The sequence below is a fragment of the Carcharodon carcharias genome, chromosome 5, assembly GCF_017639515.1.
Source record: "Carcharodon carcharias isolate sCarCar2 chromosome 5, sCarCar2.pri, whole genome shotgun sequence".
Lineage (NCBI taxonomy): Eukaryota > Metazoa > Chordata > Chondrichthyes > Lamniformes > Lamnidae > Carcharodon > Carcharodon carcharias.
This window is the reverse complement of record NC_054471.1, coordinates 44,789,998-44,813,221: the sequence shown is the minus strand read 5'-3', so window position 1 is coordinate 44,813,221 and position 23,224 is coordinate 44,789,998. Positions and strand designations below refer to the sequence as shown.

General features: G+C 44.7%; 1 protein-coding gene across 2 annotated transcripts in view; it reads right to left on the bottom strand.

The window, feature by feature from the left end:
- Positions 1-22,966, bottom strand: part of ddo (D-aspartate oxidase) — a 69,646-nt gene extending 46,680 nt beyond the window's left edge. The window contains exons 1-3 of one of the 2 annotated variants that reach the window (XM_041188447.1): positions 22,902-22,966; positions 17,180-17,354; positions 1,694-1,802 (exon numbers count right to left, since the gene is read on the bottom strand). In XM_041188447.1, the coding sequence (XP_041044381.1) occupies positions 1,694-1,802; positions 17,180-17,351 (281 nt within the window). In that variant the 5' untranslated portion in view covers positions 17,352-17,354; positions 22,902-22,966. Of the gene's footprint in view, positions 1-1,693; positions 1,803-17,179; positions 17,355-20,668; positions 20,683-22,901 lie in introns of those variants that run through there. The other variant, XM_041188446.1, reaches the window with a different exon arrangement.
- Between the last annotated feature and the right edge of the window lie 258 nt (positions 22,967-23,224).

Sequence of the window (23,224 nt, the reverse complement as noted above, 5' to 3'; positions counted from 1 at the left end):
ATTTTGCCCTTTATTGCAAAGAGGATGGGTATAACAGTAAGGAAGCCTTGCTACAACTGTACAGGGCATTGGTGAGGCTGCACCTTGAGTACTGAGTATAGTTTTGGTCTCCTTACTTAAGGAAAGATATACTTGTACTGGAAGCAGGCCAGAGAAGGTTCATTAGGCTGATTCCTGGATTGAATGAGGTTGTCTTATGAGGAAAGGTTGAGCAGGTTTGGCTTATAGTCATTCAGAATGAGGGGTGATATTATTGAAGCGTATTAGGTTCTGAGGGGTCTTGACAGGGTGGATGCTGAGAGATGTTTTCTCTTGTTGAGGAATCTAGAATCGGGGGGGTGGGGGGCACAGTTTAAAGATAAGGGTTCTCCCACTTAAGATGGAGATGAAAAGGAATTTCTACTCTCAGAGGGTTGTTAGTCTTTGGAATTCTCTTCCACAGATATCAGTAGAGTTGGGTCATTAAACATATCCAAATCTGAGTTAGGCAGATTTTTGATTGACAAGACAGTCAAAAGGATTTAAGGCAAAGAAAGTGGCATTAAGGCCACAATTAGATCAGCCATGATACTACTGAATGGTGGGGCAGGCTCAATGGGCTGGATGGCCTACTCCTGATCCCATTTCTTATTATCTTATGACCTTATAGGGCTATAGGGAAACAGCAGAGGAGTGGCTACAATTAGGTAGATCTTTCAAAGAGCCAGCATAGCCTTCTGTGCCGTCGATTCCATGAAAAGGTAGATGGGTCTATGTTTTATGCCATATCTGAATGATGAGGACCCGTCAAATTTCACTGATAGGTCTGTCATGAAGAGATATTAATGTCTATAATGTTACTAGAAATTATTTTTAAATTGGACTTGTAGTAGAGTCTGTGTCTGTGTGTATGTCTGTGAGTTTGACTGCATGGATTAAAGCCAGCGAGTCTGGATGCTTTGATGTATAGTAGTTTGAGATGTTAATTGGGTAAACATTAATTAAGGATAGAAGGTAAAGAGTATAGGCATTTGTTGAATAAAGCATTCAAAAGAATGGGTAAAATCTTGGACCTAGCTGGGAGACACCAAGCAATGTGTTTATATTACTGATAAAATTAATGGGATGAAAATGGGAGAAGATGTGACAGTAAAAGCCTCGGATACAATGAAAAATTTACATTCAAAGGGGAAGCTAGATATAAACTGAAAGGAGTTTCTGTATGTGCAGGTCAGAGGCATTTAAGGTCTAACTAGCCTGTAAACATACAACTGTGTTTGAAAAGGAACCAAATTGCAAGGAACATCATTTTGAATTTGTAAGGTCAAATGTGCTTTGCCCTGTGTCTGTTTAAAGTCTATGGGTTATTGTTGCCTTGGTGAAGATTTAGCTGAGAGTGATTAATTTGGGGATTTGTTTAAAAGTTATTATGGTAGTAATTTGTAGATGTGTATGTGTTTAATTTGTTGTTAAATTAATAATTGTTTAATGTAGTTTTATATCAAAAACCTCTTCAGGCTTGGTAGTTTTATTCCTAAATTCAGAGGTGCATCTCAAACATTCCAATTGAAAATTTAGGTTATGACAGTTGTTCAAGTTTCCCTCTGGGATTTAAACAACTCAGCCTTTACCAACTGCTGTGTCATAACAGGTCAGGGTTCAAAAGTGAGTCCTCAATTTAATATATAATATAATCTAAAATTAACCTCCTTACCCCGACAAGAACTGTACACCTATAACAGGTGCTTCTGCTGACTGTGCAATAGAGAAGATGTGAGCAAATGTATCTTCAAACCAGCGCTTCTGACGATCGACTGGTGTCTCTAAGTTGAACAAGAGACGATACTTGTAAAAGCTAGGATCAGTAAAAACTAAACTAAACTTAATCACTAACATATATACACATCCATTATACATTCATTAAGGCTTAGAAAAGATACAAAAAAAACAACTATTATTGACAAAAGCCTACCATAATTTTCACAAGTGTTCAAATTGTGATAAAAATGACCCGAATGCAGAGGCTGCCAGCTCAAATCAAGGCAGCCTCTGGTGGTAGATGTCAATGGAGCCAGAGGCTTCATGCCTCAATGACAGGGTTGCAGGCGTGGAAGGCTGCAAGCCCATTCGTGACTATTCCTTTGGAGAGGTTTGCCCTCTAATCCAACAGACTTCGGGTGTCTTTACTTCAAGAATTCTATGCGGGTAGCCTTCGCTCCTCCATGCCTACAACAGCAGCAGCTACCTCTCCTGGAGGGGTTGCCAGCCTGCCATCGCTGTGTGCCCTCTGACTGGGCCTGCAGCATCGGGAGTCCGCCCACCAACCTTAATAATTGGGCGAGCATGGAGGTAGCCAGTTAGGAGGCTGCCTCTCTGAGGGTTGTGCCAGCAGACACGCTGATGACGTGGGCGGGTTCCGGACCCCCAAATGGGCCCAATGTCTGGGCTCCGACCCATGCCAGAAAATCCACCTCGTAATCTTTTTGCATCTGCCTATGCATAATTAAAAGTCTTGCATATAATGCACACTCCCTGTCAACACAAACTTACTTTCTCTGTCATGATGGAGTCACACTTTTCTAAAATCAACATTGAATATTAGAAGTCTAAAGCCTGGAGTTCCTGCTTGGTTGCACTGATTTTTTTGGCATAATTTGTCCAAAATTGGCACAAATGGTCATGTTATTTTATGTGCAAATTCAATTCACAATCTTGCACAAGTTTAAACAATATTGATCTAAGAGCAGAACCATGCCCACAAACATGCCATGCCCCCACCTGAATTAATCACCATTGGTAGCTTAGCGTATTGGTAATTAGGCATAGCTAATTACACTTACATAGTGGGCCTTCAAGGAGGCTACAAAAATGAAATAGGTTCTTTTGGGTGCAAGGGCACTAACAGGTACATTTTAAAAGCTTTTAAACGTAATTTTTTTTTTTATTATTTGAAACTGACTACTGCACCCTAATGCAATGGTTCCCATCCTTCTGTATGTCACGGCACAGCTTTATAGCAAAACAATTTGAGGCACACCTCCTATTTTTTTCAACTGAACAGCCCTCTAACAAAAGCCTTTTAACTCTAAAACCTCCTAAAAACATGTCAAGTCACAACCTTATACAATTTTCATTAGTTTAAGCAGTTTACAATGAAAGCCCTATCACCAGTTGCATGTCAAATATAACATTTCCTATAGAAATGTGTACGATTTTAAAGTGTCTCCCATTAACGATTTCGATTGTTCTCAGTTTTTTAAGTCTGCATTTCACAGTGCAGAAGTTCATATTTGTGACAATAAAGAAGTTTTCTTTTTATTCATCATTAAAAAAAATTTATTGAAATTAAAAGTATATGAAACAAAGCAGAATGCAAATGAAGGTAATACTGTGAGCAGCAGCTGACCGACAACATTAGTGCGACACCTGGGCCTGCCTCTATGAGCGGTCTCTTGATTAGGGGAGGAACTGATGACAGGGCTCCACTGACAGGTGCTCCCTCCTTATGTTTTTTTTTTGCATAAGCCTGTGTTGAGAACACTAACTCGTACAGGTAGGAAACAGTAAGAATTGCTATAGCGTGATCTGAAATAGATGGATATTCTTGTTGCACAAATGACCAAAATGTGTCCAGAGACATCTCTGCCAACTTCAGTTTCAGTGTACGATTTATCCTGAGCTCTGTGAATTCCTCTTATTCTTTTAATGACAACTTCTTTGACGATTCAAAAGAAAGTGATCTAAACGAATCACGTATCCAGTCAAAGTCTTCCATACTCGTGGAGGAGAAGTAGCTTTCGGGCTTCTCTTGTAGTGTTTTAAGATGTGTGGAGAGGAGGTTAGCGTTTTGCCAGCAGGATTCACTGATGCTGGCTTGAACATCTCAAATCGACCCACTTGCCACTTTTTCCTGCCAAAGGGCCGGTTTTGGTCTGAAGTCTTGAAGTTTATCTGTGGCAGTCAGAATGTTCTCGTTTTATTCCCCTACATTTAAACATTCAGCTCATTCAGATGGCTGAATATATCTGAAAGATACGCAAGCTCAGCACACCAAGAATCGTCACGTATTAAAATTTTGTGTGGCAATTCATGCAGAGCCGAAAACTCTTTCAGCTCGTTACAGAGCTCATAAACACAGGGAAGGATTTTCCCCCAAGATAGTCATCGCACTCCTGTGTGCATGAGTAAACCCTGGTACACTCGGCTCCCATCCCTCACACAGAAAAGTAAACAAGCATGATTTCGAAGAACGCTATTTTACATAATTCATGTTTTTCACTGTTTGGTCTAATACTGCAGCTAACTCATTGCTTTGGAAACAAGGGCTTCATGGTGCAGGATACACTGGCTGACCTGGATGTCAGGATTCTGTTCTTTCATCTTACTCACAAATCCATTGACTTTTCCCATCATGGAAGCTGGTCTGTCAGTGCTAATGCTATTGCACTTGGTCCAGTTAAGATCGTTTTCCTCCAAGTAAGCAGTTGTGACACAAAGATTTCCTCTTGGGTCTCGTGACCGGGCAATTCTTTACAAAAGCAGAAATTCTCTTTGATAGAATCCCTGTCAACATACCTGACATTGGCTAAGGGCTGGCAGTGTCCGCTAATACCTCAGGAATCATCGTTCCCCAGGACATATTTTCCACTAATTTCCCTTGAAGCACCTGTTCAACAGCAAGTGACATTTCGTCAATACGCCATTTGATTATATTATCAGAAAAAGGAACTTTGTCAGCTTCTTTGGCAGCATCAACTCCCAGCATTACTCTCACAATACTTTTGCATGCTGGCAGAATTAGAGTTTTGGCAATGGTGTGTGGCTTCTTCAATTTCGCTACAAGCTCAGCCACCAGGTAACTGGTGCGCGTTATCTGAGACCTGCACACATTCCATCATACGTTGATTTTGCTTTACGATTTTGGTCTCTCAGGTGCTTGAAGTACTTGCTGGCGAGTGAATGGTGTTTTGTGTTCAAATGGCACCTCAACTTACTTGGTACCATTGCAGTGTTTGAGAGTTTCTCCTTGCAAATTAGGTATCCTAGGACAGGGCAAGTGGCATCACCAATCCACAAAAATCTGAAGGTCAAGTAGCTGTCACTGTATTATCCGTGGACGCACCTGGCTTTTCTCTCGAGATTCTGTTGTTCCGGCCACATTTGAATCAGAGTAGGGTTCTTCACTTCTGCTCTTCAAGAACTTATCCATGGCTGTGTATATCATACTATATGCCAGCAGTTCATTCCGGGTACTGCTTCAAATGGATGTCCAAGCCATAACACCCCACAGCATGGAGTTATCAACCTCAGCTGCCTTCTCAGTTCTCTGTCTTCTTCCCTAATTTGAAACTTCCTTTTGGGACCTCTCCCTGTCTCCTCTCCCCTGTTTGGGACTTCTGGCTGTCCACCTCCCTTGTCCCTCTCTCTGGTGACAATGGCCCTGCGCACCCAGTCACATGAGCTGGGTTTCATGTCCTTCTTCGTTTTGCTCTTTCTGTGCAGGCACATGGGGCTTGTCCTGCGCCTGACAAACACCGTATATGCTGCCCGTTCCCAGTCGGCGCATGCACAGGAGGCCCAAAGTTCGCTGGCGTTCTCAAAGACACAGTTGGCCAACCCTTACGGCACACCATTGTGCGGCAGCACACCAGTTGGGAACCACTGCCATCAGGTAGACTTGTGTGCCCATAACTAGGAAATGGTTTTGTATATTTTTAAAATGTCATTTTCAATAATTTGAAACCAGGTTATTGCAGGTTGGTGGATTGACACATTAAAAATGCTTACTTTTTTGTGATAAACCCATTTTCAGCTGTATTAATCACAGACCACACTTAGTTAGTGCTCAAGGAATTTTTTTTAAAGTAGATTTTTTATAAAAGAGTTACAGTTTAAAATGCTGCTTGTGTTGATTCAAGCCAGACTTTGCATTTGGCAATATGCAAATTAGTTTGAGCAGAAACTCAAGAAAAGCCTTTCAAAACCAGCATAATTTTTGCATCCATTTTGCTGATTGTGCCCAATGCGAAAACTCTACCCCTATATGTAAATATTTGTAATGGAAAAACCTTATCTGAGCTGCAAATCATATTGCTGCTTGTGGGAGTTTGCTCTGCTCAAATTGACTACTGCATTTTTCATGCTGCAACAGTGACTGCGCTTCAAAAGTACTTCAAGGTGAAGCACTGAAATATTTAGACCGGTCTTTCTTTCATTTTTTTTTTTACTATTCATTAATGGGATGTGGGCTTCGCTGGCTGGGCCAGCATTTTATTACCCATCCATAGTTGCCCTTGAGAAGATGGTGGTGAGCTGCCTTCTTAAACCGCTGCAGTCCATGTAGTGTAGGTATACCCACAGTGCTGTTAGGGAGGGTGTTCCAGGATTTTGACGCAACAACAGTGAAGGAACAGCGATATATTTCCAAGTCAGGATGGTGAGTGACTTGGAGGGGAACTTTTGCATCAGTTTGCTGATGAACGAATCAATACTATTTGAAAAAGATTTCATCCATCATTTCCCGGCAGCTGAAAATTCTGTTATCCATGAACTATTTCACGATAACGTGCTTAAACTCACCTATGTGCCTTCAGCATCTTCTAATACTCTCATTTAAAATTGTTACTTCAAGGCCTCAAGCTCTTTCAAAAACCTGAATTTGAATTGGCTTTTACCTCACAATTGCCTGGAGCTTTCAACCATACTTCTGCCAATTCATCCTTGATTATTCATTCAAGTATGGCGGGCAGACTCCCGATGTTGGTGTGCATCCACCCTCCTACGGAATACGCCCGACGGGGGCACGTAAAATGCAGCCCAACATTTCAAATGCCTTTTAGCAATTTCATTGGTCAATTGGTAAGAGGAAAAGAGGCAAATTCCCTTTTAAGAGAGGAAATTTTTAGGCCTATGGGGAAAGAACAGGAGAGTGCACCCTAGTTGGATACCTCTTTCAAATGCCAGACAGCACCCTTCTGTGCTGCATGATTCTGTGATTTGAAGCTACAGTACCCCTTTTATCAGAAATGGCTGAAGATACTTTCCAAGTGGAAAGGCGGTAAACAATATTTCCATATTAAATTTGTTCTCCATAATGAACCCAGATTGACTTCACTAACACGTGAATTCTGGTGCTGACCTCAAGTCTCCATGCTGGTTTTTGCCAACCACAATCGGATCAGGAACCTTTTTTTTGTTAACTGGCTGTTTGACACCCATGGAAATCCATGCAAGTTTGCAACAATCTACAAAACAAGATACTTGCAGAATTTACTTAAGTAGTTCTGCTCAAGATGTGGAATCCATAATTGCTCCCTTTGCAAGTAACCCAAGTCTAGGTACTTTAGGAAAAGAAAAGAGCCAAGGCTTAGTCTACTGGAATTGGATAAAATCATGCAGGTTACTAGTACAGAGCTCTGGTCCAGTCCCTGTTGTTTGTTCAGCAAGGACTAGCAATAACCACTCTGGCAGTGCCACACAGGACTGCTTGGAACTAAGTGGGAAGTCCCTCATCCTTCATTGGAATTTTACCCCTCTAAGGCCAATGAGCCAATTGGTTGGTTAATCATTAACACAGAATCACAGAAGTGTTACAGGGTAGAAACAGGTCATTCAGCCCATCGTGTCTGCACCTACTCTCCGAATAAGCAATTTACTTAGTGCCATTCTCCAGCCTTCTCCCCATACATTCTTCCTTTTTAGATAAGAGTCTGATTCCCTTTTGAATGCTTCAATTGAACATTCCTCCACCACACTCTCAGGCAGTGCATTCCATACCCTAACCACTCGCTGAATGAAAAAGATTTTTATGTCACTTTTGCTTCTTTGACCAATTACTTTAAATCTCTGCACTCTCACTCTCAATCCTTTCATGAGTTGGAACAGTTTTCCCCTGTCCACTCCATCCAGACCCCTCATGATTTTTAATACCCTATCAAATCTCCTCTCAGCCTTCTCTTCTCCAACGAAAACAGTCCTAACTTCTCCAATTTATCTTCATAACTGAAGTTCCTCATTTCTGGAACCATTCTCATGAATCTTTTCTGCACTTTCTCCAATGCCTTCACATCCCTCCGAATGTGCAGTGACCAGAACTTTTATTCATTTATGGGAAATGGGCTTTGCTGGCTAGGGCAGCATTTATTGCCCATCTCGAAATGCCCTTCAGAAGGTGGTGGTGAGCTGTCTTCTTGAACTGCTGCAGTCCATGTGGTGTAGGTACACCCACAGTGCTGTTAGGGAGGGAGTTCCAGTGGAGGAACAGTGATATATTTCCAAGTCAGGATGGTGAGTGGTTTGGAGAGGAACTTCCAGGTGGTAGCATTCCTATCCATCTGCTGTCCTTGTCCATTTAGATGGTAGTGGTTGTGGGTTTGGAAGGTGCTGTCAAAGGAGCCATGGTGAATTCCTGCAGGGCATTTTGTAGGTGGTATACACTGCTGCTACTGTGCGTCAGTGGTGGAGGGAATGAATGTTTGTGGATGGGGTGCCAATCAAATGGGCTGCTTTGTCCTGGATGGTGTTGAGATTCTCGAGTGTTATGGGAAGTGCAATCATCCAGACAAGTGGAGAATATTCCATCACACTCCTGACTTGTGCCTTGTAGATGGTGTACAGGCTTTGGGGAGTCAGGATGTGAGTTACACGCCACAGAATTCCCAGCCTCTGACCTGCTCTTGTAGCCACAGTATTTATGTGGCTAGCCCAGTTCAGTTTCTGGTCAACGTTAACTGGGTGCAATACTCCAGCTGAGGCCAAACTAGTGTCTTATACAAGTTCAACATTCCCTCCTTGCTCTTGTACTCTATGCCCCTAGTAATAAAGACTAGTATACTGTATGCTTTATTAACCACCCTCTCAACCTGTTCTGCCACCTTCATTGACAAATGCACATATACACCCAGGTTCCTTTGTTCCTGCATCCCCTTTAGAATTGTACCCTTTATTTTATTTGCCTCTCCATGTTCTTCCTACCAAAATGAATCAGTTCACATTTCCTCACATTGAATTTCATCTGCCAGCTGTCCACCCATTCAGCCAACTTGTCTATGTCCTTTTGAAGATCTACACTATCCTCCTCACTGTTCATGCAAGTTCCATATCATCCACAAATATTGAAATTGTGCCCAGTACACCACGGTCTAGGTCATCAATATATATCAGGAAAAGCAAGGGTCCCAACACTGACGCCTGGGGAACTCCACAACAAATCTTCCTCCAAAAAAACCACCAAATAACCACTACTTTCTGTTTCCTGTCACTCAGCCAATTCCATATCTATGTTGCTACTGTCCCTTTTATTCCACAAGCTATAAATTTGCTCACAAGTCTGTTGTGTGACACTGTATTGAACGTCTTTTGGAAGTCCGCATACACCACATCAACTGCATTGCCCTCATCAACTCTTTCTCTTCAAAAAACTCCTGAAAGTGAGAGAAATATGATTTTTCCTTCAGAAATCCTGCTGGCTTTTCTTAATTAACCTGCATTTGTCCACATGACTATTAATTTTGTCCTGCGTTATTGTTTCTAGAAGCTTCCCCACCACTGAAGTTAATCCAACTGGCCTGTAGTTGTTGGGCTTATCTTTATACTTGAACAAGGATGTAACAATTGCAATTCTCCAGTCTTCTGCACAGCTCCTGAGTCTAAGGAAAACTGAAAAATTATGGCCCATATCTCCGCAATTCCCACTCTCACCTCCCTCAGTAACCTGGAATGCATCTCATCTAGTCCTGGTGCCTTATCCACTTAAGTGCATATAGCCTATCCACTACTTCCTCCATGTCAATCTTAAACCCTTAAGTGTCTGAATTACCTCCTCCTTCACCATGACCTGGGTAACATATTTTTCCTTGGTAACAACAGATGCAAAGTAATTTTTAAAAAAAAATATACTTTTTTCATAAAATATCTGAAAGAACATTACAAAACATTTCAAAATAGCCATCACAAAAAGTGCAATCATATTCAAGTTTTCCACATAGACCATGTTGCACCCTGAGGTGCTTCAGGACAATCAATGAACATTGCAGACACTTCAACCTGGTAATTACAGACAGTCAGACAGTGCAATGGTATTTAAGTTACCTACATAGATCATGTTGCATTCTGAGACGCTTCAATACAACTGTGATACATTTAGTATTCACTGCATACATTTAATGTGAGTCATTCAGCCCGTGGGGTCTATACAGTTCCCAGCCCCTCGATGCACAATGGCTGAAAGGTCTTAGACAGCAACCTTTCCCCATTGTGCCTTTGCGGCGGCTGCCCCAAGCTTTAGTGCGTCCCTCTGCACATAGTCCTGGACCTTGGAATGTGCCAGTCTGTAACACTCGGTTGGGGACAACTCTTTGCACTGGAAGACCAATAAGTTTCAGGCGGATCAAAGAGCGGCTTTCACCGAGTGGTTGATCCTCCAGCTGCAGTTGATGTTTGTCTTGGTGTGTGTCCCTGGGAACAGCCCGTAGAGCACAGAATCCTGTGTCACTGAACTGCTCGGGATGAACCTCAACAAAAACCACTGCATCTCTCTCCAGACCTTCTTTGCAAAGGCACATTCCACAAGGAGGTGAACAGCAGTCTCTTCCCTACCCCACAGCCACCTCCAGAGCAACATGGCGGGGGGGGGGAGGGGGGGGGTGGAGACTCCTGACGTGTAGGAAGGATCTGACGGAGAGGGCCTTTCTCACCGCCAGCCAAGCTACGTCTTAGTACTTGTTGGAAAGTTCTAGCGATGAAGCGTTCTGCCAAATGACTTTGACAGTCTGTCCAGGGAACGAACCAACAGGGTTCACCATCTCCTTTTCCCACAGGGCCTCTAGGATATCACATGGGTGACCACTGCCTGATGGACTTGTGGTCAAAGGTGTTTCTCTGCATAAATTTTTCCACGAGGTGGTACGGCACGGTCCAACTACTTGGAGCGATCCATGTCAGTATGGCCAGACCCATCCTTCACAACACCAGGGACAGGTAGAACCTCAGCACGTAATAACACTTGGTGTTTGCATACCAAGGGTCAACACACAGTTGATGCAGCCACACGCAAAGGTGGCCATCAGTATGAGGGCGATGTTGGGCACATTTTCCCCCCTTTATCTAGAAGCTTGTACATCGCGTCCCTCCGGACATGATCCATTTTCGACCTCCAGATAAAGCAAAAGATGGCTTGGGTGATCACCGTCACGCAGGAGTAAGGAATGGGCCAGACCTGCGCCACGTACAGCAACAGTGCCTCAAACCTGATGACCAGGTTGTCACCCACAATGGAGAGGGAGTGTCGTTTCCACATGCCCAGTTTTCATTTCACCATAGCCACTCGCTCCTTCAATTTTCTAAAGCATGCCCTGGTCCCTCTGAACCATATGCCCAGCACCTTCAGGCAGTCTGACATAACGTTGAAAGGGATAAAGGATCAGTCAGCCCAGTTCCCAAAGAACATGGCCTCACTCTACCCAGGATTTACCTTGGCTCCTGAGGCCAGTTCCAACAGGTCACAGATGTTGATCAGTCTACGCACTGACAGCAGATCCAAGCAAAAGACAGTGATATCATCCATGTACAGGGAGGCTTTGACCTGAGTGCCTCCACTGCCTGGGATTGTCACTCCTCTTATGCCCGGATCCTTTCTGATGGATTCAGCAAAGAGTTCTATGCAACACCCAAACAGGACAGGGGAGAGAGGGCAGCCCTGCCTGACTCCAGACTTAATTGGAAAGCTTTCTCATTCCCACCCATTGATTGAAACTGTGCTACAGATGTTAGTGTAGAGCAGTTGGATCCAGTTGCGGATTCCCTCCCCAAACCCCATTTTGGAGAGCTCATCCACCATGTAGGTGTGCGCAACTCTGTCAAAGGCTTTCTCCTGGTCCAGGCTGATGAGGCAGGTGCCCACACCCCTGTCCAGTACCATAGGCAATCGTATCCCTGAGTAGCACAAGTCTATCAGAGATCTTCCTGCCGGTTACAGTGCAGGTCTGGTCAGGGTGGATCACCAACTCCAGAGCAGACTTGGCCTGATTGGCGATGACTTTGGATAGAATCTTATATTCCACATTCAACAGTGAAATGGGTTGCCAATTTCTAATTTCCTTCTTTCCCCCTTCCGCTTGCAGATGAGAGTGACGATGCCTTTCCTCATGGATTCTGACATGCTGCCGGCCAGAAGCATATTCTTGTACACTTCTAGCAGGTCTGGTCCAATCCAGTCCCACAGAGCCAAATACAACTCAGCCCATAAGCCGTCACTTATGGGAGTTTTAGTCTCCTCGAAGGACTCAAGGGACTTAGTCAGTTCATCCGGAGTTACTGGTTTGTCCAGACTCTCCTGTGTACTGTCATCTAAGAACCTCCGTGATAGAGGACAGGAAGGACTGGGAGGCCATGCTGTCTGTGGGCATTACTTCATACAATCCAGCATAAAAGGATTTGCAGATCCTTAAAATGTCGGAGTGCGATGACTTTACTGAGCCATCTTCTTCCTTCAGGCTGCTGATCACAGACCTGTGTGTGTGTACCTTTTGGAAGAAGAAATGTGAACACGTCTCATCCTGTTCCACGAAGCACACTCTGGACCAGGTGATAATTTTGTAGGCCTCTGAGGCAAACAGCAATGCTTGCTGGCTCTTCACCTTGGTGTTCCTCCTTGACATCGACCCCCATCAACTGCAGCCGAAGCAGGTTCTGCATGTTTTTCTGGAGTCGGGACATTTCCCTCTGTTCCTTTCTAGCTTTCTGAACGTCTTTGAGGAAAGAAAAACCTCTTGATGTTCTCCTTAATCATGTCCCAATAGTGCGCCAGGGACTCCAAGAAGGGTTTCACAGTTCTCCAACCTTTGTAATCCCTCTTGAGCTCCTCAATGTTCTCTGGGGTCAGCTTCCATGCCCCCCTGCCCACCCTCTGGTCTTCCTGTAAGTGACAGTCAGCCAGTAGGAGGCAATGGTCAGAGAAGAACACCAGCTTGACATCGGTGGATCTGACTGTGAATGCTCGGGACACAAACAGGATGTCTATCCTGGAACGGATAGACCCGTCTGGCCGTGGCCAGGTGTATCTATGCTGCTCTCCATCTGCGCTCCATTTGCTGAAGATGTTGTGCACTTGACATCCTTTATTGTTTCTATCAGGAGTCTGGACGTTACACCCAATCTGTTGTCGGTCCTGCCGGATCACCCAGCCACAAGAATGATGATGCAGTTGAAGTCACCGCCCAGAACGATCGGCCTGCAAGTCGCCAGCAGTAGTGAAAGCTGCTGAAAGACCGCCAGCTGCTCACCCTTTTGTGCCGGGGCATACACATTAATTAATCGGAGTGGAGCATTCTTGTACAATATGTCTGCTACAAGAAGGCACCCGCCCACCACCTCCTTAACCTTGGCGATGGTGAAGGTGCCTCCCTGCAGCAGAATACCCAAGCCAGAGGAACATGAGTCTTTTCTCCCCGACCAGATCGATGGCCCATGGGACCACCATCGTGAACATTGCCTGTAGGGACTGAGGTGCAGTATCGCGCACTCCTGTAGAAACAGGTCAGCTTTGACCTTAGCAAGGTAATCCAAGGTCACAACACATCAAGTAGTAGATTTAATGCTATGCACGTTGATGGACACAATCTTTATCCCCATTTTCAAAGCATTTTGTCACTTACCAGACCTGTTGTCTTTGACAGTTCCAGTCCTTTGGTCAGCTCCTGCGTACCCATATGTTCACAAATTGTCTCACTTTGGATGGGCTGAGGAAACTGTCCTGAACGGCCCCGTTTGAGATGTTCCACTCAGGTGACATCAGGGGGGCTCGTGCAAGGAGCGAGGTTTGAATTGTTCTCTATTGGAGAAGTCTCTCCAATCCTCTCCCCCTCTGGGGCATTGCTGCTCCTGGCTTCCCGGAGCTGGGGTGCACTGAGCGCTTCACTGCTCCCAGCTTCCTGGAGCTGGGGTGCACTGGCCTCTTCAAGCTGAGGGCGAAGTTGCAGAGCATTGACCTTTTCGTTCTCTCCAATGTTCTGGATCTCATGTGTCTCCTCCTCCAGCTCCCTAGAGCTTTGCCACTTCTTCTTCTCTTCGCCTTTCTCCATCTGAAGAGCATCAGCCCCTGTCATCTGTGTTAGTTGGGAGTTACCTCTTGCCACTCATCTGTGAAGTGGCTTGGTCCCTTCTTAGCCCCTTATTTTTGGTCTTCTTCACCTGCTGCCACTCCCCCAGTTGATCGTCTGCTGACTCCTCCTCCATTGATTCACTCTGCTGGGAAGAGGGAGGTTTGGGAAAGGGTGCAGTAGTTTGGCCATCTGCTGCCTCAATCCTTTCTTTCCTCTTGTCTCTCTCTCTCTGTCCTCCTTTGTCCCATTGTGCTCATACATCAGCTATGCCTCCTGCCTCCATGTGTAAATCCCCCTTTTGGTCCCTAATCGGCCCTACTCCTCCTTTTACCACCCTTTTACTATTTATATGCCTATAGAAGATTTTAGGATTCCGTTTTATGTTGGTTGCTAGTCTCTTTTCATGCTCCCTCTTTGCTTCTCTTATTTGCCTTTTCACCCCAAAACCTTCTATATTCAGCCTGGTACTCAACTGTATTTTCTACCTGACATCCGTTACTAGTATACTACAACTTTATCTTAATTTCTATCTCTTTTGTCATCCAGGGAGCTCTGAATTTGTTTGGTCTATCTTTCCCATATGAGGGAATACACCTTGACAGTGCCCAAAATACCTCTTCTTTGAAGGTAGCTCACTGTTTATGTACCATTTTCCTGCCAAAATTTGTCTCTAATTTATTTGGCTCAGATCTGTTCTTATCCCATTTGAAGCTGACTTTCCCCTACTTAATTATTCTTACTCTGGATAGTTCTTTGTCTTTTTCTATAGTCAGCCTAAACTTAATGATGGCATGATTACTGCCCACTAAATCTTCTTCTCTGAGGCAGTCCCTCGGGGTCGAGGATGACTTGCTTCCACACTAAAAATGAGTTCTCAGGTGATTGAAGAGTCCAATGCGCGACCTACAGTTGCTGTCACAGGTGGGGCGGATGGTGGTAGGGGGAACAGATGGGTGGAGTGTCTGGGTCCCCACACGCTCCTTCTGCTGTTGATGCTTGGCTTCACCTAGCCCTTGGTGATGAGACTCGAGGTGTTTGGCTCCTTCCCGGATGCTTTGCCAACCGCAAAGGATTATGGAGCATCCTCCTACATTTCAGCTGCCCCCAAAAGTTTGTCACCATCCTCCAGTTGCTGCACGATGACATGCAAGCTGTGAACCTGACCAATGGATCCACCACAGGCCCAATCCACGTTCGGACGGGGGTCAAGAAAGGCTGTGTTGTTGCACCGACGGTCTTCTCAATTTTCCTGTTTACTAAATGTTCTCCTACTGACACTTGATACACCTCATTCCCAGCAAGCAGGTCTAAAGGTCCCTCCTTTCTCATTGAACTGGACACATACTGCTGTAGAAAGTTTTCCTGAATACACTCGAGGAACTCTCTTTTATACTCCTACTATCCCAGTTTATATTTGGATAATTAAAGTCCCCCATTATAAGTAACCTATAATGTTTGCACCTCTCTGTAATTTCCTTGCAAATTTGTTCCTCTACATCCTTCCCACTAGTTAGTGATCCACAGGCTACACCGGGCAATGTAGTTGCACTGTTTTTGTTCCTTAGCTCTAGCCAAATAGATTCTGTCCTTGGACCCTCTGGGACATTCTTTTTCTCCAGCACTGCAATGGTCTCCTATATCAATATTGTCACCTCTCCTCCTTTTCTTCCTTTCCTATCTTTTCTGAACACCTTGTACCTAGGAATATTTAACACAATTTTGCCCTTTTTTGAGACAGGTCTCTGTTATAGTCATAACATTGTATTTCCACAGGCAATCTGTGCCTATAATTTACCAATCTTATTAACTACATTCTATGTATTCACATACATGCATACTGACCCTGATTTAGACTTTATTTCTTTCTCTCAACTCTGATTCCACCTGTCCTGGAGTACCTCATACTTGTTACATGATTATTAAGACTTGTAAAGGAATGTTGTCTTTGGTACCCACCAACGCCTCTGTTCACTTAGCCTTCAACTTCATCTCTTTCTCTGGCCAGAGGCTGAACCAGAGTGTTCACAACCCCGACATCCTATTTGACTCTAAACTGAGATTCTGACCCCACATAAAGTAAAAACTTGCATTTATAGAACCTCTTTCACAATCACAGGACATCCCAAAGTACTTTACAGCCAAGTAAGCACTCCTTGAAGCGTAGTCACTGTTGTAATGAGTTGTAACCACCTACCTCTACCTCTCTAACATAGGCTGAGACAGAGGAGGAGATGGGCTATCTTGCTGCTGAAACTCTCAGCCTTGTTCTTGTTATCTCAATTAATCCAATTCTCTCTTGGCTGGCCTCCCACCTACCACGCTCCAGAACCTTCAGCTTATCCAAACCTCTGCTGTCCGTTTTATAACTCACACTAAGTCCTGTTCATTCATCATGCTCACTGACCACACTGGCTGTTGGTCCAGCAAGACCTCCAATTTTAAATTCTCACCCTTGCATTCAAATCCATCCATGGTCTTGCTCCTTCCCCATCTGTCCCATCCTCCAGCCCTAGGATCATCTTAGTTCTCTGTGCTTCTACACCTCTGGCCTCTTGCACATCCTCAATTTCTACACCCTCCCCACATCGCCCGCCACCCACCCACCTAATGCTGCCTAGGCCCTAAGCTGTAGGATTCTTTCCCTAAACCTCTCCACCTGTGTTCCCCCCTGTAAGTCACTCCTTAAAACTTACCTCCATTGGCCAAGCTTATGGTCACCTATACTAATATCTCACTGTTTGATTCCATTTCAAATTTTATTTGATGTACTTCGGGAAGTTTGACTATGTCAAAGGCACTATTCAGTCATTATCATATTGTTTGTGGGAGTTTGCTGTGTGCAAATTGGCTGTCGCGTTTCTACTTACAACAGTGACTATTCCCTAAAAGTACTTCAATGGGTGTAAAGTAGTTTAAGACATCCAGTGGTCACCATATAAATGCAAATCTTTCATTCTTTGCTTTATAAAAGCTGTTGTTATATTGCAATATGATTGCATTGTTTATTCCAGGAATAGAATTTGCAGCTTGATCCTTGCTATAGTTTTTTCGCTGCAAATCTGCATTCAAATGTGGTGCAAACTCATTCACTGCCCGGTCACCTGGAGAGAAGTGTGGGCTGAGGATTCCTGCAGCTACATCACTGGTCGTGTGTGGAGAGAACTTTTCCGCAATCACTGTAACGGAGCAACCTGGAATAGACTCCGCTATACATATGGCAGTAGATAATCCCACAACACCAGCTCCAATCACAGCAATTCGGATCTTGTCCATGGTCTGTACGGAAAGAAAGAGAGAAACAGTATATTTAATTAATCCCAGGATCGATATTTGCGGTGCCAATAAAGCAGCCAAATTCAAATTCAAATTCTGTTCTGAGATAATAAAGCATGTAAGAAATTGGGGTCTTGAATAAACAGGTATTTTCTGTATAATATAGAACCTTCATAAGATTTTCTAAACAGCATTGATTGCTTCTTTGGAAAGAGAATTTCTAAACACTTCCACCCACCTTTAAACAGTCTTAGTTCAGGCTGCCATTCTGACATTCTTAAACTGGTAGGATGGCGTCTTGTGCACGCCTTATCTATAATATTGTTTAGAAAGGACTAGGATCCTTTACATCACCCTTAGCGTGATGTAAACTAAAAAGCTGACTTCGAGCAGGGAGGAGGTAACCACCCTGACAGTTTGGGTACTTGTCCTATATCCAATAGTCAGAAGGGTTTGGATAGATGATTGACACTGGGTGAGCTACCAGCCCCCCCCAAAAAAGGGTATATATACTGGTAGTAGGAGCTGAGGTGGTGTGAGGTTGCAGTGCTCACCAGTAGTTATAATACGGTCATAATGAATGAGGAGGAGGAGGAGAAAGATGAGATCAACATACTCTGTGCCAACCGTTTGTCCGCCGTCTAGGATTAATAAACCGCTCGCACATATCACAGGTCATAGACTTATTCTGTCTAATGAGATGGTGTGGCATATCTAAACTGTTGTTTTTTAATAAACCACCTTAAAATTCCTTTTGACTAGTCGACTGCCCTGGCCCCCAAATCCAAAATCTCCCAACCAAAACAGGCACGAAAAGGGGCTTCTGTCTAAATTTCCATTCAACAGGAGAGCTACATCATTATTGACTATGTAAGGAAATCGACCTGGAGTTGGGTTATTTTCAGGGGGCCTTCTTAACTCATTCACGAGATGTGGGCATCGATGGTAAGTCCAATATCTTTTGCACCTCCCTAATTGTACCTGAGAAAGTGGTGGTGAGCAGAGAGGCTAAGACAGGGGAGGAGATGAGCTATATTACAGAGGTAGAAGTAGGTGATTGCTACAGCAACTATATTACAACATTGACTACAATTAAAGTACTTAATTGGCTGTAAGGTGCTTTGGGGTGGCTTGTGGCCGTTAAAGATGCTATATAAATGCAAGTCTTGTCAGGGGGCAACTAAGAGTCAACCACATTGTTTTCACCAGGACAGCATGTTCCTGGGTCCAACTGAATAGAACACCACTCAGCAACATAAGGGGTAATTAAACCTGCTGTAAAGAAACACTCACTGAAACTACCATTTTGCTAACTTCCTCACTCACACAAGGATGGAGAAACAAAGAAATGAAGGGAAATAGGAAAAGCAATGTATAGGTGGGATGCTGCATGTGCTCTATTTGACAGTTGACATCGAGTCAAGATCTTTACACCCTTACTGGCTTAAGTTATTATTTTTAAATTTACAGCAAAAAAAATCTATTGTTAAAGCAGAGGGCAATTTATGCAGCATACTTCAAGGTACTATACCTGTACATATTTACACCTTAACAGGCTTGAAATCATTTTTGCATTCCTTATACTTCCCGCTTTCAGCTACCATTGTCCCTTTTCCCTCCACATTCTTAACTCACAGTGAGGCTAGATGGTGCAAAAACTATAGTTATTCTTGTATTGAATGACTGGCTGATGGAACATCACAAAACAGAATAGTCTGTTATCTGCTTGCCAGAAAGATCAAACTAAGCTATGATACTCAACCTTACAGACCAATAATGGGAACAGTTTTCTCAATGCCAGCATGAAGTTACAGCAGTAGGCTTCAATATTTCTGGAGTCAGACAGATCGAATGGGGAAGTGTGTTTGGTGAAACTCTTAGCCCGGCCCCGCGCTACCCCCAATGCACGCCACCAACGCCCCTGGTAGAGGTTATGAAAAATTACTCTTATTCATAATATCATTGTTTACATAATGCTTAATTTTCCATCTGAAACATAACTAGCAACTGAACTGCTGTAAGCTGCGATAGAAAGAATTGCGGCAACAGCACTAAGGCACCTAACAGGCCACATAAAGCATGTTTCAAAATTAGTACAAATGGCCGATATGAAGTAAAATTCAGTAGGAACTTTAGTTATCTTCAATGCAAGGTACAGTGAATGATTTTGGATAAGGATTGTTCACAGTCCCTGGGAAGATCTTTACGTACAGGTATTTAGGACCTGAGTTTTACCTCTGGCGGGTGCGCACGATCGCTGGGCCCAGGATCGGTCGGGAAACGGACTGCCAACCGCAATTTTGCGCAGGCTGGCCATTTAACAGACAGCCAGCATGAAACATGTGCTGAAAATCTCAGCGCTGCCGAGGTGGGGGCGGGAAGAAGGTGGACGATGACGTGACCGCAGGCATGGGTGGCGCTGCGAGAGAATTCCCTGAAGGCAGATAGCTGCCTCAGGGGGACTGCAGACCTTCAAATGATGAAAAAAAGATTTAAAAAGCTGCAAAAAAAACATCCATGCATCGCAATCAAGCCCCTGAAAATATACCTCATAAAAATGCTGCCCACAGATATTTATTTTGATTTTGTTTCACAGCAGAGATTTCTTCCCGCCCCTGGATGAGGTTTGATGAAATATGTAAAGGCCGCCTGGCCAATTTACGCGTCCGCCCACCCTAAGGTTGGACGGGCCATAAATTTGGAGACAATTGTGCCATTAATGGGCTTAATTGCCCTCTTGTTGGGGGGGGTGTGTTTTCGACTTTTGCGCGCCCCCGCCGAACCATCGGGACACTCACCTGACATCATCTTGCACGATTTTTACACCAGATCAGGTCAGGCATGCCCACCCACGAGACGTAAAATTCTGCCCTAGATGTGGGACTGTGTGTACTGCCCTGTATGCAGTCTTAAGATGAATGCTTAAATTAATACATTAAGTTTATCGTCAGACATATTACTGTCTCTAGGTTATATATCTGATATTAAAAAAGATGTGATTAATGATTCCAATGACTTGGGGGCAAGGGCAGGGTCCTTCTTTTAGAGGATGAGATGTTGAGTACAGTGTATATGTGGACTGTGTCTAGGGAGAAGACTTCATATAGCACCTTTCTTGACCTCAGGATGTTCCAAAGCACTTTGCAGCTAATGAAATACCTTTGAAATGTAGTTACTGTTATAGTGTAGGAAATGCAACAGCCAATTTTCACATAGCAAGGTTTCACAAACAGCAGTGTGATAATGACCCAATAGTCTAGTTGAGGTAAAAGTAAAAAACTGCAGATGCTGGAAATCCAAAACAAAAACAAACATACCTGGAAAAACTCAGTAGGTCTGATAGCATCTGCGGAGAGGAACACAGTTAACGTTTCGAGTCCGTATGACTCTTCAACAGAACTAAGGAAAAATAGAAAAGAGGTGAAATATAAGCAGGTTTAAGGGGGAGCGGGACAGGTAGAGCAGGATAAAGGGCCAGTGATAGGTGGAGATAACCAAAATATGTCACAGACAAAAGGACAAAGAGATGTTGAAGGTGGTGATATTATCAAAGGAATGTGCTAATAGGTGACTTAAGGGTAGAAAGTGGGACGAGCAAGGTACAGATAGCCCTAGTGGGGGTGGGGTGGGGGGAAGGGATCAAAATAGGCTAGAAGGTAGAGATAAAACAATGGATGGAAATACATTTAAAAATAATTGAAATAGGTGGGAAAAGAAAAATCTATATAAATTATTGGGGAAAAAAGGGGGGAAATCGGAAAGGGGGTGAGGATGGACGAGAGAGTTCATTATCTAAAATTGTTGAACTCAATATTCAGTCTGGAAGGCTGTAAAGTGCCTAGTCAGAAGATGAGGTGCTGTTCCTCCAGTTTCCGTTGAGCTTCACTGGAACAAGGCAGCAGGCCAAGGACGGACATGTGGGCATGAGAGCAGGGTGGAGTGTTGAAATGGCAAGCGGCAGGGAGGTCTGGGTCATGCTTGTGGACAGACCAAAGGTGTTCCTAGTCTAATTGAGGTATTGGTTGATGGATAAACAGACACTAGAAAGAACTCTTCTGCTTTTCTTCAAAATAGTGCCATGGGATCTTTGGTATCCACCCGAGAGGGCCCCAGTTTAACAACTCATCTGAAAGTACACCCTCAGTACTAAACTAGCATGTTAGTCTAAATTTATATTGCAAGTTCCAGCATTCAGATTTGAACCACAACCTTCTAACTGAGAATTAATATTACTACCATTGGACCAATGGTTGGGCAGCTTTCAGAACTGGGGGGAGGGACTGGACATGGGAGAAAAGCTGTGGCAGTAGCTTCAGGGAAGAAATAGTTTGTTGAAAATCCAAATGTTATTCTGCTTTTTAGAAAAAAAATCAATTTGTGAAGTTTAAACGTTTTTAAAATCAACAAGATGACAGAGTTGTCCTAATGATGGGAAGCTGAGTCAATTGCACCTACATTCTCTGAAGTTTAGAAAAATGAGGGGGTGATCTCATTGAAAAATAGGACTGGATTTTATGGGGGGGGGCCATGTATTCCTCGCCCCCCCCCCCCCCCCCCCCAACAACTCTTCCATCACGCAGACTAAAACGTCAGCCAGGAGTCTGTCCACAACAAAGCTGGCTGCACCACAGCTATGTTACGCTTTGGCAGGGTGTCAAATGGCTCACGGCAGGACTTCCAGCCTCATCTGGGGAAGAAGTCCTGCCTTGAGAGAGCTGCCGGCCAATCCATTTAGCCGGCAGCTCTGCAATCTCAGCAGCACCAGGTTCGAGCAGCGGCCACCGCTGGGACTACTGTCCCCAAAACGGAGGCTATGAAGGCCTCGCTGAAGGTTAAGTCCAGAGCATCGGAAGCAGATGAAGGAAAAGTGGGGGGGGGGGGGGGGCGGTGAGGAACATTGGTGTTTGGAATTCTCTCCTCCAGAGTGCAGTGGCAACTGGGTCATTAAATATATTCAAGGTTTAGACAGATTTTTGATTGACGAAGGGAGTTTATGGGGGGGGGGGGGGGGGGAAGTACAGGCAGAAAAGGTGTTAAGGCTACAATCAGATCAGCCATGATCTTATTGACTTGGTGGAGTAGGCTGGAGAGCCCGAATGGCCTTCTCCACTTTCTCATGATCTTTTCTTCCTAACAGAAGAGCAGAGGTGGGGAGCCCATGGCAAAGCAGTTCGGAAACCACGGGAGGGCGTGGGGGGAAGGGGGGAGTTAGAGGTGTTGGCAAACAAAGGTTGTGTAAAATCCCGACCAATAAATGCACCGCAACCCCACAATTAACAGGTTTAATCACGAGCGGGCGGCGAGGTGACGGCCATCAACAAAAAGAGCCGCGGGGTGGGGGGGAAGGACACATCCCTCTCGCCTCCAGGTGTCAGCTTCCAGCTCCCCGCCGAGGCTGCAGCGCAAACTCCCGGGGCTCCGCCTGCGGGCGGGGGGGGGCGTCGAGCGCTTCCCTCTCCCCAGCAACTTTCCACGGGAAACGCGCGTTAAAACTCGCCAGTAGCCCCGTCCCACACGGAATAGAAAGAGAAATGGGCTCCTTTAACCCACCCCAAGTTCCTCCCGTGCCTGCCGCCCGCACGCACGCTCGCTCGCCCGACCTTCCGACTCAGGGCGAGGGGGGAAGATCCGCGCGCCTCAACCGTCGCCGAAGCCCAGAAACGTCCAATTGGAAAGGGGAGGACACGCCCCGCCCCCACCTTTTCCTTTTACGGCATCAGCTGCCGTAAATCAGTTCAGTTTAAAGGTCCCCTTGGAATTGACAGGCCCGGGAGAAGGTTAAGTGCCCAAGTGAAGTGAAAAGGATTTGGGGGTCTGAGGGCGTTTGGAGGAGGGGAGACTCGGGCTGGGGGCAAGGGGGGTGCTTCGAGGTC